The sequence below is a fragment of the Azolla caroliniana genome, unplaced genomic scaffold (assembly GCF_043228905.1).
Source record: "Azolla caroliniana isolate FFs.n. ecotype wild unplaced genomic scaffold, voAzoCaro1.0.p SCAF_17, whole genome shotgun sequence".
NCBI classification, from domain to species: Eukaryota; Viridiplantae; Streptophyta; class Polypodiopsida; order Salviniales; family Salviniaceae; genus Azolla; species Azolla caroliniana.
This window is the reverse complement of record NW_028230452.1, coordinates 4781776-4800573: the sequence shown is the minus strand read 5'-3', so window position 1 is coordinate 4800573 and position 18798 is coordinate 4781776. Positions and strand designations below refer to the sequence as shown.

General features: G+C 37.1%; 3 protein-coding genes across 7 annotated transcripts; all 3 read left to right on the top strand.

Annotated features, from left to right (window-relative positions):
* The first annotated feature begins 806 nt into the window (after positions 1-806).
* Positions 807-12224, top strand: LOC147852942 (uncharacterized). 4 transcript variants are annotated; one of them, XM_087332869.1, is made up of 7 exons: positions 807-987; positions 3780-3846; positions 4550-4861; positions 7918-8085; positions 8509-9706; positions 11409-11506; positions 11772-12224. In XM_087332869.1, exons 1-7 carry the CDS (start codon positions 972-974, stop codon positions 11887-11889), a joined length of 1977 nt encoding a protein of 658 aa, XP_087188995.1. In that variant the 5' UTR covers positions 807-971; the 3' UTR covers positions 11890-12224. The 4 variants fall into 4 exon arrangements, with proteins under 4 accessions (XP_087188995.1, XP_087188994.1, XP_087188996.1 ...); XM_087332868.1 differs by having other exon boundaries at positions 3666-3846; XM_087332870.1 differs by lacking the exon at positions 7918-8085 and having other exon boundaries at positions 3666-3846.
* On the top strand, positions 5012-7583 carry LOC147852943 (pentatricopeptide repeat-containing protein At2g33680-like). Of its 2 annotated transcripts, XM_087332873.1 has the most exons (2): positions 5354-5519; positions 5644-7583. In XM_087332873.1, the coding sequence occupies exons 1-2, from the start codon at positions 5491-5493 to the stop codon at positions 6977-6979; spliced, it is 1365 nt and encodes a 454-aa protein (XP_087188999.1). In that variant the 5' UTR covers positions 5354-5490; the 3' UTR covers positions 6980-7583. The 2 variants fall into 2 exon arrangements, with proteins under 2 accessions (XP_087188998.1, XP_087188999.1); XM_087332872.1 differs by having other exon boundaries at positions 5012-7583.
* A 2571-nt stretch (positions 12225-14795) lies between the features above and the next one.
* Positions 14796-17747, top strand: LOC147852941 (Peptide chain release factor 2). Its single transcript, XM_087332913.1, has 7 exons — positions 14796-15170; positions 15644-15856; positions 16049-16150; positions 16408-16545; positions 16649-16950; positions 17181-17334; positions 17417-17747. Exons 1-7 carry the CDS (start codon positions 14823-14825, stop codon positions 17537-17539), a joined length of 1380 nt encoding a protein of 459 aa, XP_087189039.1. The 5' UTR covers positions 14796-14822; the 3' UTR covers positions 17540-17747.
* The last annotated feature ends 1051 nt before the right edge of the window (positions 17748-18798 follow it).

The window sequence follows — 18798 nt, the reverse complement described above, 5'->3', positions numbered from 1 at the left end:
TTAACAATGTTTTGTGTGTCACAACTTCAACATCATTTGGAAACAAAGATGGATCCATATATTTCCCCCTTACATTGTTTGACACAATCAAAGGTTCACTATACCTACTTCACTATATCCATGCTGTTTTTTCTATTGGCTTCCACTTGGATATGAAGATGGAACACCCTCATCAACGATGATCATGAAATTCAAGCCTTATAGTTTTCTTTGGACATCACTATACAAACCTATATAGATTTAAAAACACTTTATTATTTCACTATAGGGACATAGATTGATCCAAAGCCAAACCAAGCATTTCATCATTATACAAAACAAATGGTGTAAATTTATGGGAAATAAACAAGATACCTAACACACATCCAACCTTTATGCATGCAATTGGGCACCGAGACAAGCAACACTAATGTTCAAGAGGAGGAAGCAACTGGTGTCAACGTAATTTCTATTCATGGGCATTTATAAGCAGGGGGAGATGCCGAATCCTGATGACTACAAGAGATGAGCAATACCAATGTTAACAAAAACAAGGAGGTGAGCATCAATGAAATTTCCATACATTAGCAAACATGTGTGAGATGAAGCGTTTTGTCATCATCAAAATCTTAACTGTATACGTGGTTAATTATGCGTAACAAGAATTTAACGCACAACTGTGTAGAAGACAACAAGAGTACTAATAATATAACCATTACGCTATATGTTGAAATCAGGTTACTATATAACATATTGCTTAAGAAGTGCCATGTTAGGTTTTGTAATAGAGTTTTTCTTCTTGTTCTTTTTTCTTTGGATTTTAAATTGGCGACGTTGGGTTTTCTCTCTTTCACGCAATCACGTGTAACTCCTCCCCCTCCCTTTCCTTTTCTCCCATTTGTTACAGCAGTGGACACAGAAAGAACACGATCAGAAGAGAGAAGCAATCGCATGTCAGAGAAGTTTCAGCGCGCGATTTCTGCGAACCAACGATGTATTCAACCCCAGGTACATACCTCTCTTGGACACAGGGGGATAGAGAGAGAGAGAGAAGAAGAAGAGGAAGAGGAAGAAGAAAGAACTTAACAAAAGAGAGGGAATGCTGCTGTGAATCATTTGATCTCGTAGCGGTTTGGATATCCTATTTTCTATCATATGATACAATACCTTTGATAGTGAGAGAGAGAGAGAGAGATGGGGGGAGGGAGAAAACAAAGAAACGTATAGTAACATTGATTAAAGGCCAACAACAGCCTACGAGACTAATCATGATTTGTGAACATGGGTCAATTCAAGTTATCCATAATGAAACAACAATATAATTCTTCGGTTTTGTAAATTTTCAGGGTAATGATTTTAATGCATGTAGTAGAATGATTCTTGATGTGGTCTACAAGCATGAAGTGTATAACTAATATGTGTGTGTGAGAGATAGATAAATAGATAGATAGATAGATAGATAGATAGATTCTATTATCGTCTTCGGAGATCAAATGTGACTTATGAGACCAAAAATATTATATTTCACGCGATACATGTGAAAGTGAGTAGTGACTCTTGATGTTCAAGAACTTTACCAATGAATGCTGCAATCGAGAGTGCACATTGTGGTTGTGAGAAAAATTTGTGCAAAGATCGGGCTTAGTCGAAGATGTGTGGAAAGCATCATCGAATATAACCAAAGGCAAAGCATTGCATCAAAGTGTGATACTCAGACATTTGAACTTGTTTAGAGCAAAGTGTACATAGTTGACCACTCTAATCACTTGTGCGTCTCACATCGCAATGCATGTGAGCTAAGTTGCATGGAAGCAATGGTTCGAATGACAGATAACAGGATGTGTTCTAACATGTATCGATGTGTACGGTTTCCTCGTTTTGCGAAGAATATGGTTTTGTAGTTAGGTGCAACATGTGTAGTATAATGTGTGAAGCGTGAGCGTCCACATTTGTCCTATATCATGATACATTGGCATTGTAAAAAGGTCTCATTTACAGAGGAATCTAGTGATGTATCATGAAACAAGTGTGTTACATCTTATCTACCAAACCATTTTTTTATATCTTGCATCCAACCGAAACATAAAATTTTGCTTTTATGCGTCTTTTGGATATTTTTTCTTGCTTCCATGCAATTCTAGGAAGTTGATGTGAGGAGCTTTTTCGAATCTTAAGCATGTATTCAACAACCCTTTCTATGACCATTATCTCAATGGGAAGTGATCCCGTTTCTAGGAGGAGGGTGTATGGTGTTTGTTTATTAACTTGTAGAATCTTTGTAAAAAATTGCTTTTGGACATTGTCAAACTCTTTCCATGTAGATTTAGGGATGCTACCACCCCATACTTCCACCCTATATAGAAGCACTGGTGTCATCAAAGTGTCCAAAAGGTATTTCTTGAGGACCCAACACTTAATATTTCCATGATTGTGTGTGTTTTCAAATGTATAATATGCTTGCTTACCCATTTCTAAGCGGGGTGTAGCACATTCATTTCATCTATGATTTGAAAGAACTTCAAGGCCAAGATATTAGAAGCTTTCCACACATTCAAGTGGCTTATTATTGTACATAATGCACGATTTATCTTTTTTGGCTCTTCACAAGCATAATCTTTGTTTTAGAGCTATTGACGCTTAATTTAGTATGCATGCAAAGTTTTTCCAATGCTGTCATAAGCTTTTGTGCTTTTAGAGAGAGAGAGAGAGAGAGAGAGAGAGAGAGAGAGAGAGAGAGAGAGAGAGAGAATTTTCTTGGGATTGGCCTTGATGTTACCAACATTGAGTTTTTGTCATCAACACCAAATGATATGCCCTTTAGGAAATGGCAAGGGTTATTCTCTTGCGTGCATCAGGGATTGATCTTGGATTTTGTGTCTCCATATTATATGACATGATCTAGTTCTTTTTTGTTTCATTTCCAATGCATGCTTAAAAAATGTAGGAATTGGGGCATCTTTCTCAAACATTGTCTTTGTTCTCGATGATTCCGATGGTAAACATATATAACATTGTCAGCTTCCTTAGACACATCTCTTACGATCTATGGTAATGAGGTAGATCATAAAAGCAAAGAAAATATTGTACCTTCCAACAGTAAAGGGATCATCACCTTTGTCTTATAAAAAGGAGAAAACTTCCATGAACTGGGCTATGATCATCAATAACAAAACCAAAGGTCGTCAATGAACTTGAATATGCAAGTTCAATTCTATTTGCTCCGATTGCAATGCAAATTTTCACTTAGGTAGTGATACTTGAATATCCAACCAGAGTGTTCCCTCACAAAGTAAATATAAATTTGGTCTTTGACAAGGGAGTGTGCATGATGCTTAATCGCATGCAGTGAGTAACACTCGACCACTGGATCCACTGGTTGATAGCTGTTGTACTATGACAATGATGTTGACAAGATGTGCAAGTGTGAACAACAATCTATGTTCATGTTGTAAAGGCACTGTCACATGCGGATCATCATCCCAATTTCCTGGCACTCTATATTTGCATTAAATGGCTGTCAATGTGATACGGGTGTTGAGTAAATATGTCAAGGAAATTGTATGGTATGTCCAACACATCCACTGAGGATCTATTCTCAAAATTTCTAAATGCTAACATTGTTTTTGTTATTTCACAAATTAAAAGATGACTTGTTGATTTGAGCCTTTCTTTGAAGTGCTGTTCAGCTACAACGAGTAAAGAGTTTCAATAAAATTCAAGTTGGATTGTTTCTGCCAAAAGTTTGCTAATTATGTCAGCAGTATTATCATAAAGAATGGGTTATGAACATCTTTTTGAAGGATCTATGCACACTAGTGTGGAATTAAGGAGGGTAAAAAATGCAAAGACTACAGCAATAAGGCACAGGTAGCCTATATTTAGCATAGAAGCTAGAATTTTAAAAAAAGAGAGCTCTGCTTTCCTACAGTGTTTCTGAAGCAAAAGTTTAATAGTTCAAAATGCATGTCCCATAATAGTGTGTGAGTGTCTACAAGTCACGGAAAGTACACATCTACTTGTATTGTCCTGGCAAGGCCAAAGACTTAAAAGACATCAACTTGTATTGTAGCGTCTTTGGCAAGACCAAGGTCATATGATTACATCGTAGATTCTACATACCGAGCAAACTTACTTGTTCAAGAGAGACATGTTTCATGAAAGCTGGGAGGTAATCTTGATGGTTCCTCACAAAATCCTGTCACATTCGCAGACAACCATTCAATAATATGCAGAATAGGAATGAACAATAATCAGCGACTAAAATGAAAGTTACAAACAGTTTTCTAGAAACAATAATCAGATTAGATTTTAGGCATGCTCCTATTTTGATAGTGACAACTTTTGGATAGGCTTCAGGTTTTTAATGCCTAAATTATCTATGTTCAGTTGGAGAGTTGTGAGCTTGTTATGATGAAGATAGATCCTTTGATATTTGTTAACTGTTCTTCTGCTTGTATCATAATCTGAAGCACTCTTGAGTGCTTACTATAGGGCATATATACACACATTTTAATACTCTATATGTGCTTATTCGTAAAATGCTTTAAATATATTGTTTACAATCGTGCAGGAAATGGCAGGAAGCTCGCCTTGAAAGAGAACAAGAAGAGAAAAGGAAAGCTGAAGAGGTTCTTAACCACAGAAGAAGAGAACGGGCCCGATTATCATCTTACATATACTCATCTCCGCAAAATGCAGATAAGAGATATTTTAATGGGTTACAGGGTAACAAGAAATTTATGGACGATGGGAATAAGCCCAAAACAATGAGGGGTGGTGATCCCGGGGATATATCAGAGAAAAGATCCATAAGTAAGGGTAATGATGTTTGCTTTCTATCAAGTGTTCCAATCACTAAGAAGCCTTGTGGTTTGCAGACATGGTAAGTGAAATCCAGCATTATGTAATTTTTGTATAAATTTTCTGAAATGAACTTTAATAAGACTAGTTATGTAGATAAAGGATATTTTAATAGGTCACAGGGTAACATACATATGTGGACGATAGAAACAACGTGTGATGACAGATTCAGATGAGTGTCGAGAAATTCATTAAACTTTTCATACCAGAGAGAGAGATGATTTGGCTTCATAGTGCAAGGGCTTAGTTATATTGATGGACAGAGAGACAGATAGAGAAGATGAATGGATGCATGACGATGATGAAGGGTTCAAGTCTTGCAGCCCATCTATACTCCCTTCTCCAACTTTGCATCAGAAGAAGGGATGTAGCCAAAGGCAGAGAAATCCATTCCCTCATCTTCAAATGTGGCCTATTGGGTGCCTTCATGGGCACCCACATTATCCGAATGTATGCAGAGTGTGGGTCTTTGCTTGAATCTGACTATGTCTTCTTCCACTTGCCAGAACAAAGTATCTTCTCATGGAGTTCTATTATAGCAGCTCATGCCAAATTTGGAAAACCTGAGCAAGCCATTCATCTATACCATCGCTTGAATCAAGATTGTGGTCTAAATATTGATGTATTTGTTGTTGCTTCTGTCCTTAAAGCATGTTCTGCTTCACTCAACCTCAGACAAGGTATGCTTGTACATGCCCAAGCTATGCAATATAGCTTTGAGAATGATGCATTCATCGGAAGTGCTCTCGTTGATATGTATGCCAAGTGTGGTTGCTTGAACGATGCTTGTTTTGCCTTCAATAGGTCCCCAGGTCGAGATGTCGTGATGTGGAATGCAATGATATTTGCCTATGCTGAACGCAGCGAACACGAGCATGCATTGCGGCTTTTTGTGCAAATGAAATCATATCCTGATAATACTACTTGGGTTAGCTTGCTAAAGTCTCTTGCTAGTTTTGAGGCTCTTGGATGGGGTCGGATGGTCCACGCCATGATCTTGGAAAGCAGTTCCAAAGATGATCCATTGGTTTATAATACTCTTGTTAGTATGTATGTCAGGTGTGGAAGTCTTCACGATGCACAAACAATGTTCAATAAACTGTCAAGTCCAACTGTTGTCGCATGGAGTGCAATGATCGGTGGATATGCTCAAAATGGATGTGCAATAGATGCATTTTATCTTTTCGATGAAATGCAAGATAGAGGGATTGAACCGAATGAGATAACATATGTGAGTGTCTTTAAAGCTTGCTCGAGTATATCTGCCATTGGCCTCGGGATGCTTGTCCATGCCCATATGATGCATTCTTCTGTTGAACAAGATCTTTTTCTAGGAAACACCCTTATTGACATGTATTCAAATTGTGGTAATCTTATGGATGCATACAGAGTGTTTGATTTAATGGTGGATCGTGGGCTTGTTTCATGGAATGCAATGATTAATGGATGCGTGAATTTAGGAGCTTTTGAAGATGCTTTGAGGATCTTTTGCCAGATGCAAGATAATGGAATTAAGCCGGATATTTCAATACTTGTGAGTGTTTTAAAAGCATGCTCTGGCTTAAGTGCCCTAAATGAGGGGATGATGGTTCATTCTCACTTTCTAGAATGTGGGTTTAAATTCGATGAATACGTAGGGAGTGCTCTTATTGAGATCTACTCAAAATGTGGAAGTCTCAAAGATGCCTCAAGACTTTTTGCAACTTTTCCGTCAAAGGAAAATCTACTAATGTGGAGTGCGATCATCGATAGTTATGTCCTGCACAATGATTGCAAATCTGCGTTCTGTTATTTCGAAGATATGCAACTCAAAGGTTTGAAGCCGGACATTGTGATGTTTGTGTCAATTCTTTCAGCGTGTAGTCATGCTGGCCTAATTGATGAAGCTAATTCTGTTTTTAACTCAATGGTCAATATATATGGGGTAACACCTATTTTAGAACATTATACTTGCTTGGCTGATGCCTTTGGACGGGCAGGTTTGTTGGAGAATGCTAATGATATTCTCCAAAGCATGCCCTTGTTGGTGGACTCAATAGGATGGATCTCATTGCTCACAAATTGCCAAACATATGGTATCAAAGGGTTGGGAATATATAGCTTTGGCAGTGTTAATGCTGATGCAAATGCGATAGCCTAGTGGTCGGTGTTTGCCATGCGAGTTCAAGCTTTCGTCATTATGCCAGAATGCTTCCAACACCGTTTATGATCTATAATTATGATGTGTTTTGCCACTCACATTCGAAAAAGAAAAGTGCTATTCCAGACAAAAGTCTAGCATTTCAAAAGACCCACGTACATTGCATCCTCTAGCCCCCATCATTTTGTCCTCCAATGGCCTTCCACCAAAGTTATGCCTCGGACTTAGAAGGCATTATCTATATCATGTATAATTTTTAAAGCAGTCTAAGGAGTAACTAATTGTAATATGAGCTTCAACCTATTGGCACATTTATAACATATATAGATGGGTTATACATAAGAAACATGGACTTGAATGTCGATCATAAAATAGAGAGAAGAGTAGGCCTGTAGAGGGATGACGAGAATTATCCTATTAGAGAGATATCTACTTGTCATTTTGAAATTGTTGGCAATGCAAGAACTATTGACATATTCACTCTCCGGATGATAGTACTCATGTTGATGTGGTCAGGCCATCAAAATCCTCAAAACTGAGCCTAAATTGATATATATACAAATGATTGGCTTGATAGGAATGAATTTCTCTGCCTTTCACAGCATATCTTCCTCTGATATAGAATTGTACAAAGGAGTAGATACAGGTTGCAAGACTTGAACCCATCACCATCGTTATGCATCCGCCCATGCTGTCTGTCTGTTTCTAATTCCTTCTCCATTAAGCTTCCATCAATATGACTAGGCCCTTGCAATATGAAACAAAATAATCATTCTCTCTCTCTCTCTCTGTACTATGAAAAGCTTATTGAATCACTCAACAGTTGCAGTATCTGCCATCACAAGTTGGAGATTGTGTGAACAATATATCATTTTTGTACGTATTTCTGAAATGAACTTTAATAAGACTAATGATTTAGCGAAATGATATTTTAATAGGTCACAGGGTAACAATAAATGTGTGGACGATGGGGACAAGATGCTTAAGAGGTTGACAGGTGGTGATCCCATGGACGTATCAGAGAGAATATATGTAAGTAAGAGTAATGATGTTTGCTGTCTATCAAGTGCTCCTGTCACTAACAAGCCTTGTGATATGCTGACATGGTAAGTAAAATTTAATATTGTATAATCTTTTTATTGACCGTTTGAAATGAATTTTAATAAGAGTAATTATGTTAAGTTAAATCAATGGCATTGATTGAGCTGAAATAGTTTAAAATTCAATCAATCGCCAGAAACATTCCTATGTACAATTTGACTTCTTTATGTCTAATAAATGAGCTTCTGGGCTTCAAAAAATATGTACCTTTTTTTATCTTTTTGTCACCATCTTGACACTTCTTACTGTTATGGATAATAACACATATTTATGTTTATGGAAGTTGTTGACCGAGGGATTTATGTAATTTATTTATTAAAAATGGCCTCCCTTGAGAATGGATCACCATCATGTTCTTCTATACTTGTGCTTGCTGTCTTGTATTTTATAATAATTTGGGATGCGCCTTATTTATACTTAAAATACAGGCATATTGATACAAGACGAGATGAACTAGAGGGTACACCAGACCTTTTGGAGGTGGCATTACAAGAGCGTGTAGAAAATGAAGAAGCCACAAGTATGCTTATTGCTGAAATCACAGACATGAAGTCCCGTCTTGATGATTGTCTTTCAAAGCCCTTACTTGATGATTTATCAGTGGACATTTTGGTCAGAACCGAACTTGAAAGTTGTACTGATTCTGATCATGGAACTAAAATATTCAAACAGACATATGCACATGAAGAATTTCAATTGTTCCAGTCCAATAAGAATAAAAACGATCAAATAAATACTTTCATGTTCGCAAGAGAAGAGGACTTAAAAGGTCTTGAAAGTTGTACTGATTTTGATCGTGGAACTGAAATGGCTGGTCAGAAAGACGAGCATGAGGAGTTTCAATGGTGCAAATCAAATCACAATAGAAACGATCAAATAAATGCTCTCATGTTACAAAAAGAAGAGGGTCTAAAAGGTAATGATGGTGTCAATTATGGAACTACCTATATGAATGTTGACGATCGTAGTAGTAATCTGAGCACATGGAAGGGACAATATGAAAACATGGAAGGTAAACGGATAGGCTGGGGAAGTGATATCACTACTGATGGAATAAATACCTCTACTAGCAGCAGGGCAATTATGAGGTCAGATCAAACTAGTATTTATGGCCATGATGTTAGTCATGACAAAGAAAACAGAGAGCATAAAGTTTTGCATAGTATGTTGCAAGAACCACACAAGCAACAACATAGCAATAATATATCTACTCAATCTAAAACTAAACAGAATGCCCAGGCTATTATTCCTGATTATGGTGTGGAATCAAAGTCAACTAAGCAGAAAATTAGACCTAAATCATTGCTCTCATGTTGGAGCAAGTCATCAAATATTCTGTCAAGTTTGAATCTAGCACCTGCTTGTCAAGGTTCTTATGCAAGGCTAGACACTCTTTCTGGTAAACACAGCCGAAAACAAATTCCAAGCTGCTTGGGAAATAAGAAACTAGGAAGTCAAGACATCGGTTTTTCAAATCATGAAGCGTCCATTCTTGCCTCAATTGAGAAACTTGATGCAAAACTAGCATTTGTCTCAGCCAAAATGTCAAACAGCAGTCGAACATCATTTATATCAGATGAGCTCCAGTCCATAAAATCAGCTCCTCCACTGATGAAGCACAAACCAGTAAGTGACTTCTACATTAATAAATCATTGCAAGCTTTGAATCAGAGTGAAAGTAAGGAGAAATATTTTTCTAGAAAATCATTTTCTTTTTCTATATAATATTGTGGAATGGTCATAACATTGTGTCGACAGAAAGAAAAAAATCATGTTTTTTTTGTACATGGAATCCTTACAAGGAGTATGGGCCCCAAAATGAATAGATCATGACCAGTACAATCCACTTTGGGATGTACTTGAGCCTGTGCAAATGTTAAATTAGAATGCCAACAACTTCTGAATTTGCACAAGTTATGCAAATATTGTCATAGGATAAAATTTTCTGGGATGAATGTGACGAGAACTGGGAGTATGTGATGTGATGAGAACTGGGAGTATGTGGCTTTATGTATTGTAGAATCACTCAACCATGCCTTGCAATTGGGGAAGCAAAATCTGTGAAAATGCATGCTGCTCAACACAATGAAAAAGGTACCTAGTTGACCGGAATGAGTGCTGAGTATTTTACGGGATCTATCTTCTGAATCACCAGTGTAACTTTCAATCCGTGAGCATCAGCACGATTCAAATCCATACGGTTGTAATTGGCTTCTTAATGAAAACTTGGAGAAATGGCTGTGTTGATCCCACCTCTCAAAAGAAGTCTTTATAGACTTTTCCACCATAATCTTGACTATTATTCTCATCAATAAATAGTCATCAAACCACAACTTTTGCAAGTTTTCTACTTCCACTATAAGCTTTAGGGGGTGAGCTCATTACTTAGCTTTAGGAAGTTCACACCATGTAGTAGCTTGTCTAGTTGAGGCCAGATCTTACCTTTATAGCATGGATGAAAGGCTGGATAGCAATTCTTACCGTTATTCAGATTTCTATAAAAGATCTCCGCTCCTAAGTAAGCTGAAATTTTCAATAACCTTCATGAGAGAAAAATATGTCATTTCTAAATGTTGATATCTTGCCAATCCTGCTGGATATGAAGAGATGTACCTAGGAACTAAATTGTCGGGCTCCTGATATATTCATGCATTCTCAATCTGTAATCCCATGTTATGCGTCTTAAAAAACAAGAAATCTAATCTTTTTATAAGTCAAAAGCGCCTTCTATTACGTAGGATATCAAATGGGTGCTATTTTTTTAGTCGTGGATTTTGAACTTCAGAAAGAGTAACCTGCCAACATGTATACATCTTTGATCCTAGATCTCTGTCTAGTATCTATACTGATGCTTCTATTATATATATGTATATATATATATTTTTTTTTTCTTTAATGATGGGGATTTATGCAACCAAGGGAGGTACCTGCAAATTGAATCCCTGATTCATGGGTTTCAAGGGCTTCTCTTTACTTGGAGGATTTTCTATTTCAATAGACATGACAAACACTCGTCTTTTACGGCATGGACTACCGGGCACCTACTCCAATTTTCTCCCCAAGCTTTCATAGATTAGTATGCTGCTACATCACTGGTGTAACGATATAGCCCAGGAAATTGCAAAATAAAACTTGTGAACGAATCATAAAGAATGCTTGGATTCTTAGCTTTAAGAACAATTTTGCACACTCATAATGTTGGTACTTGGGAAAATATGAGCTTTTCTTTCTTTCTTTGTAATATATATATATATATATATATATAGCATTTCTGACAACATCTATGTTTCCTTGACAACAAATACTTTGATTGTTGGTTGAAACATAGACATCAAATACAACAGTGGGATCGTTAGCTTTGAAGAGACGTCAAAATGTTGGATTAACCAATATGTCGAAAGAGAAAACCAATGAATTTCATTCCTGGTATGTCATTCCAAAAGTTTCATGTGTAAAAAATCATTGTGGGATAATGTAATGAAAGATGAAAATGCGTTTTACAATAAGGTACCTTACTATTTGTATTTTTGTAAGGAACTTACTGAGAATGGTGAAAATTAAGGCCCATATGTACCTGATATTTATTATAGAATGTACTTGAGAAGACTGATGTTGTGGGTAGTGAAGTTGTTTGCTAGTATTTGATTTACTGATATTGGAATGTGTTCTTCTGATTTCATACAAAATGCAGCATTCCACAAAAACCTAGAAAGCTTCTGGATCTCCCTGTAAAAGATCACAACGAGAGAAGGCAAACATCAGATGGCACAATCATATTACACCAGAATGCAGAGTTCCTTTTTAGGTGACGTGGTAGGATCTCAAATGATATAAGAGGAATGATTGGCTTACAAGAGATCGCTACTTAAGAAAACTAATTTAGGATTTTTTGCCAAACCAATTGTACCGGATCGAGGATTTTTTGCCAAGCTTTCAAATACAAGCAAACCTTATATTATAATTGCTTGATATCAAAGTTATTTGCTGAATGTGGTGCTGATTGCAGCTTGTATCAATTTTATTATTCCAAGAAATTTCAACCAGCATTTCTATGTTGTATTTTATTTTACCTATGTTTTCTGACAACATAGAATTGAGAAAGATGTTTGGGAGAACTTTATGGAAGAAGCTCATTGATCAGAGAGATCGGTGCCCTTTAAATTCTGCATTGATTAGGTAGCCAGTTATGTTTCCCTCGTCAATAAAGATATGTTTGCTTATATTCATTCAACAATCATTTTTAGTTGGATTGAGTTTTGGGCAGTTTACCCATTTCTCTTTGAGCAGTGATAGAAATTCTCCTTTATATGATTTTCTGCATTACATTATTTGTACTGTTGATGTATGAATGTGCAGATCTCTCTCTCTCTCTCATAATTAGCTTATAGTTGTAAATTGTTATATCCATCTAGGTTCTCTCTCTCTCTCTCTCTCTCTCTCTCTCTCTCTCTCTCTCTCTCAAAGTTATTCATGGGTACATCCTTAATTTTATTTACACTCGTAGTCAATATCGAGTGTCACCTCAAGGAACATGATTTGTATTGAAGTCATAGTCGAGCATTTGGTGTTGGAGAAGTGGTGTTGTACTCGTTCATTTACATGTGTGTATCAATAATTTAGGTGCCCCATGGCGTATGTTCAAACGTAAGGATTCATTGTAGGTAGTTGAATAACTTAGAACTCACGCTAAACACCATGTTGTGGTTTTTTTGTTGACTTTTTGTATTATGTTTTTTCATTTTGGTTCAAGAAGGCATAGTTATTTGTCATAGAAAAACTCATAGTCATACAACTACATATGGATCTTGCAAGTCTGTTGCAATATCAACACATTCATAACTTGCTAGAGGATAAAGATAAATAAACCTTGTAAATAGCGAACATGTTGATTCACTCAATCAAAACATCCCATTGCCTCCTATAGCTAAGAAATCAACCCATGTTACAAGAGCATGATGGCAATCTTTCATCAACTTGAATTTTCCAAAGTTGGGAAATAAATTCCCAAAGTTGGACATGGTAGATACATGTTCCTAACATCTTGGATGCAAAATGCACCAACTCATATATCACCATTTCAATTGATCGGTATGCATGACCTTCCAAGAAATGCTTTCCCTTGAAATGATTTAATTGGGAACACCAACTTGCATCAAGAACTTTTTGCCACTACTTAGCATAGTTGGTAATGTGACATAATATCAAAACCTAATTAATCAACCATGGTTTCTCCTCAAAGTGATTTGTGATAGGTATCATTAGCTCACATGAGACAAGAGGAATAGCTACTTGACCAAATCTAAACCTTGTGCTATATCTGAAACCTATTAGAAATTGTTTGAAATGTGAGGCATCCATTGCATGGTGCATTGCATCATGAATTGGCCCCTACACCAAATACATATGGCCATGCAATCCAAACGGGTCCTAAAGAATTCCTTTTCAACCTAACCCAGAAAACAAGAAAGCACTAACTCCAACTTTTCGGTATTATGATCTCATCTCGATAATAGATGCCAATGGAAAGTTATTAGCTCCTTTGCCGTTTGGAACACTAAATGTTGCTTCAAAACTTACTCAGAAGATTTAAATGGAAATTCATTGTTAACAAGATGTCTACATTTTCCACATGGCACCTAATAATCTCTACCCAAGGTTATTAAACAATGACACACAACATGTAGCAAGGAAATATCCAAGCCATCATATGATACTCCAAAAAGTGCCATCCCTCACCATGCCCCAAATCCCTTTAGCGTACAAATGTGTCGTTAAGCTAGTCAAGTCGTACCAAATTGAGATTTCTTTTTCCAAAGTAAATTGAAATAGATGCAATAGTCAATTCGGTAGGATATTAATGTCCATGGCAACCAAAGGCGGGAAAAATACAAAATTGTCATTAAATTAAGATCAAGATTCAATTAGATAGATAGAATAGATTGTAAATGTCTATGTTTGCAATGTCCAATGTGATATTTTAGTCCAATATCCAACAGGAAAGAGAACAAACTACAAACTCTAATGTTATAATAAGGAGTACGTTAGGAGAGGCTAAAGCAGAAGGCAAGAGGGGTCGAGACATACAAAATTGGGGTCTCTCCATCTAGGAATCGGCAATGGCTCGGCAAGTCTAAACCGAAGAGTTTGGCAGTTGAATTCGGTTTAGGCTTGAGCTTCATTAGGTATGGCTCAACCAAACTTATTTGGGCTAAAACCAGTTCCTAAATTGGGCTAACCGATTTGGCCAAACCTGTCAACCTTAACCAGTTTAGGAATTAGTTTGGAAACTCCCAAACTGGTTAAAGCTTCACCGGTTTGGTTTAGACAAGGCCAAAACGGTTAAGCCGAAACCGAACTATTGACGATTTCTTATCTCCATCTATGAGGCAGGGCGACGCCGACTAACCTCCGCTTGTAGTCACTCATTCTCTTGTCTCCAAATACAACACAACACAACACAACACAATACAAATACAAATACAAATACAAACGCAAATACAATACAAATACGATGCAAATACGATGCAAATACAATACAATGCAGTAGAATGGAATGCACCCCCATTTTGGAGAGCACACGCATAACTAATTTTACTTATTTATGAAATTAGGCCTCCTCCTGCCTGCCTTTCACAGTTCACTTACCTCTCAGCGATGGCAGCCGTCGGCAAACAATCGGAGCAGAGTCCAGCTTCTTCTGGTTTCAGCCCACAGACACAGACACAGACAACAGAGACAGAGCATGAGGAGCCTCCTGTCCAGGAAATCCCCACTCCTCCTCTCCATCTCCAGAGGATCGCGCTCTCTGTCTGCTAGGCTTCCCTCTGTCTCCCCTCCTCCTCCTCCTCCTCCTCCTAGGCCTCTATCACATCGCTGTTGCTGGACCACCTCCTCTCTGCTACGCCATCTCCATGGACATCGCTTTTCTTCTACCACTCCTGATGATCCTGTGCCCTTTTGGGATGGCCCCGATATAGCTCATGAGATCTCTTCTCGCGGATGGCATATTAGCGAAGATAGTGATGGCGACTGGCGAAGCAATGCATCAGCAACAGCACGATCGTTGCAGCTTATCAAGGGTAGAATGAAGGTTCGTTCATTTGCTCGATTTTCCCCTTCCTCCCTTTTCTTCAAGGTTCGTAATGTGGTATGCATGCGTGTGTATTTTCTGTATGGTGTATATATTTATGTGTATGGTGTATATATTTAACGTCTTCAAGATGCCAAAAAATTTGTCCAATGCACAATGCACACGCATATCTTGACACTTTACTGGACTACACATGCATAGATATTATTGACTGGCAGACACCAAAATCAGTTTATTAGACAAATTATAACTAGACACCATGCTGCAGAAAAAGGCCTTTGGATTTCCGGAAGATCAATAAGAATGATATTGAGGCACGAGAGAATGCTTTGTACGTGTATGGATTTAATGCTTTGTATGTGTATTACACTATCATCTATTATATAATGCTGCTATGTTGTTTTGGCAATCGTGGGTGTATTTCTATAAATGTACATACATGATGTCAAAAACATTTATATCACATGTTTCAGTGGAATGAAATGATCTCTAAGATCAAGCAACTTGATAAGATATTGGAGGATCCAAATTTGTGGCATGATCCTGATTTAGCTGCAAAACGTAGCCGTGAAAGAGGATCAATTGCATCGAGGCTCAAGTCTGTACGACAATTGGAAAATGAGCTTGCTGAGCATGTTGGAATGGCGGAATTGGGACGAGAAGAGAATGACTTCCAAGTAGAATCTGTATGTTGTTTTGTTCCTTTTTGCCTTTTGCCTTTTGCCCCCAGCTTTTTGGTCATTGTCTTTTCCTTTTTTTATTTTTGCTATTTACTTCAAGTTCTTAGATGTATCATGCATGTTCACTTCTCAAGCTCATCACTATAAATGTTGATTGTAGTTTTGCTAGTAAACTAATATTCCATTTATAAACACCAGGAGGCTGCAAAAGCTCTTGGAAAGCTGAGGGAAGTAGCAAAAGAGAGAGAAGTAGCTGCATTATTATCTGGAGAGCATGACTCGTGTTCATGCTTTTTGGAGGTGAGAGGTTGGTTTATGTGGTTTACACATAGTAAATGCACACTTATACTGCCTAAGATAAGCCATACTCTGAGTAGTATACACGAGACTATATAGCAGAGTTGTATTATTGGTAATAAATCACATGACTATAAACTAGCATGGGTATCACATTTTGATTTATTCGTCAATTAGTTCATCCCTGGGCACATTTAAGTGATTTCTTAGGTCTGAGAAGCTTTCTAATCGTTTTTTTTGTATCTTTATCTGGAAAAAAGGTGCATGCTGGTGCAGGTGGAACAGAGAGTAATGATTGGGCATCAATGGTCTTGCGCATGTATAAACTTTGGGCTTCAAATAGAGGATTTGAAACTACAATAGTGGATGAAATGCAGGGAGATGAAGCAGGCATTAAGGTGTTTGCTTGTAAGAAGATCATCAAATTGTTTTGCATTCATTGAATCGCATAAAGTAACTATGATCATAACCTATCAGCAATTCCTGGTTGTGTTTAACTAGAGAGCAACAATACGATTAGATGGAGATTATGCTTTCGGGTATGCAAAATGTGAGGCTGGTGTTCACAGGCTTGTAAGGATCTCTCCATTCGACAGTAATAAACGAAGGCATACATCATTTGCTTCAGTTGCAGTGATACCCATCCTTGAGTCAGTTGCAGAGGTGACCCTGAATGAATCAGATTTAAGGATAGATACATTTTGCTCAGGTGGTCCTGGAGGTCAACATGCTAATAAGACAGAGAGTGCTGTAAGGATTGTGCACCTTCCCACTGGCATTGTGGCACAAAGCCAAGCTGAAAGGTGCTGTTTACATATACCTACATAATCTTTATTAAAAAGTTCTCTTTTAATATGTTCTTTTGCAATAAGCTGAGTGTAATTTGTGATGCAAATAACATGACAGAAATTCTTTATATTCTCATAGATGGAATAAATTGATTGTAAGCTTGCAACTCACAGTTATTCATGCTACAGAAGTTCGTTATTAATTCTCTTGCATGTAATAAGCTAATTGTGAGTGTCTGATGCAGATCACAACACAGAAACAGACAGCTCGCTATGTCTGTCTTACAAGCACGACTTCAGCAAAGAGAGATGGCCCAAAAAGCTCAAGCAAGTGCACAACATTCTGCTTCTCTTGGAGAAATATCATGGGGAAATCAGATCCGATCTTATGTTCTCCAGGTACAGAATTATGCCAAGTGTGTCTAAACTAGTTTTTGCGTCAGAGTTTATTTAAGCTGATATTATAGTTTAAACAATGCAGCCTTACAGAATGGTAAAAGATCTTCGCACACAATATGAAGTCTCAGATCCTGATGGTGTCTTAGATGGTGACATTGATCCTTTCATCTTTAGTTACCTCGCAAAATGTGCTCCAGAAAACTAGATCTGGAATATAGATATCAAGCTAACTTATCGGCTTCCTTAGCTTCTAATTGTAATATTATATTTAACATTTTCAATTTTTCAACTCATTGGAGATGACATACAAATAAAACTTAGCTAATTCTAGAAAAACATAGCAAATTCTATACTCCAAGTATCATTAAAAGATGCATAAACTAAATGAAAGTTGTTGGACATTCTTATTGTTCGCTTATGTTAAAATTTTCAACTTTCGGTATGGAAATGTCTGTTCTGGATAGTTTTTGCATCCAGGATTTAAAAGAATGATGAGTGGATCTCATATCTCGATCTGGCCAATAAGTGAAAATAAGTACTTATGTATGACTTATTGTCATCTATTTTGAGTAATAGTGAATGACTATATATATATCAGAATTGGGCTACAGTTTTCGTCTCTTGTGATTTGAATTGCACTACCTTAAACAATCATGTTTAAGAAGAATAAATATATATATATATATATATATATCAGAATTGGGTTACAGTTTTCATCTCTTGTGATTTGAATTGCACTACGTTAAACAATCATGTTTAAGAAGCATACCAAGAAACGTATTCTAATTGTTGATTTGATATGATATATGTGCACATTTCTTGTTCATCATTTATGCAGTTAATGGCAGCACCTAAGAAAATCAAAGATGAAATGGTGATGGTGCTGTGCTGTATGGGGTTGACAATGTCATCTTAAAAAGGAGATAAAATAACTTAATTTTATTAACCAAAACACGCTTGTTTGTGCCTGCCATTTACAAAGTGAGTTTATTGTAAAGCATTTTGCATTGATAGCATGTCCAATTGATGTTCTCTTTCTCTAACTTAACTGACGGAGGATATATTTTTTGTTTGTCCCTCATTGGTGTTTTAACATGTGCATTCAAATTAGTTCCATCCCCACTTGACATTGCATGCTCAGTACCCATGATTATTAGGACACTTTAGATACTCCATACAAACAGCTTGTGATCAGGTGATCAAGATATACTCTAGATGTGCTCCCAAACATGGTTTACCACTTCCATGATGCATATCCAACACATACCTTTGTGACTCCATACAAGTTGCTTGTAATTAGGCGATCAAGATACTATAGATATGCTCCAAAAAAGCTTGCCACATGATGCATATACAATGGTTACCACAGGAGCATCTACTTCTAACATAATGAAGTATGTTTGCACTTGCAACAAAGTATGCCAAACATCAATTGGAGTACTCTATGCAAGAAGTGGTTTCATC

Bases quoted from the DNA above. Each gene is read 5' to 3' on its own strand.
- LOC147852942 (XM_087332868.1), top strand. From the start codon at position 3,755: ATGGGTTATGAACATCTTTTTGAAGGATCTATGCACACTAGTGTGGAA. The intron at 4,862-7,917 runs GTAAGTGAAATC...ATATTTTAATAG, and splicing joins CCTTGTGGTTTGCAGACATG to GTCACAGGGTAACAATAAAT. The intron at 8,086-8,508 runs GTAAGTAAAATT...CTTAAAATACAG, and splicing joins CCTTGTGATATGCTGACATG to GCATATTGATACAAGACGAG.
- LOC147852943 (XM_087332872.1), top strand. From the start codon at position 5,120: ATGAATGGATGCATGACGATGATGAAGGGTTCAAGTCTTGCAGCCCAT.
- LOC147852941 (XM_087332913.1), top strand. From the start codon at position 14,823: ATGAGGAGCCTCCTGTCCAGGAAATCCCCACTCCTCCTCTCCATCTCC. The intron at 16,546-16,648 runs GTGTTTGCTTGT...GTGTTTAACTAG, and splicing joins GAGATGAAGCAGGCATTAAG to AGAGCAACAATACGATTAGA. The intron at 16,951-17,180 runs GTGCTGTTTACA...TGTCTGATGCAG, and splicing joins GCACAAAGCCAAGCTGAAAG to ATCACAACACAGAAACAGAC.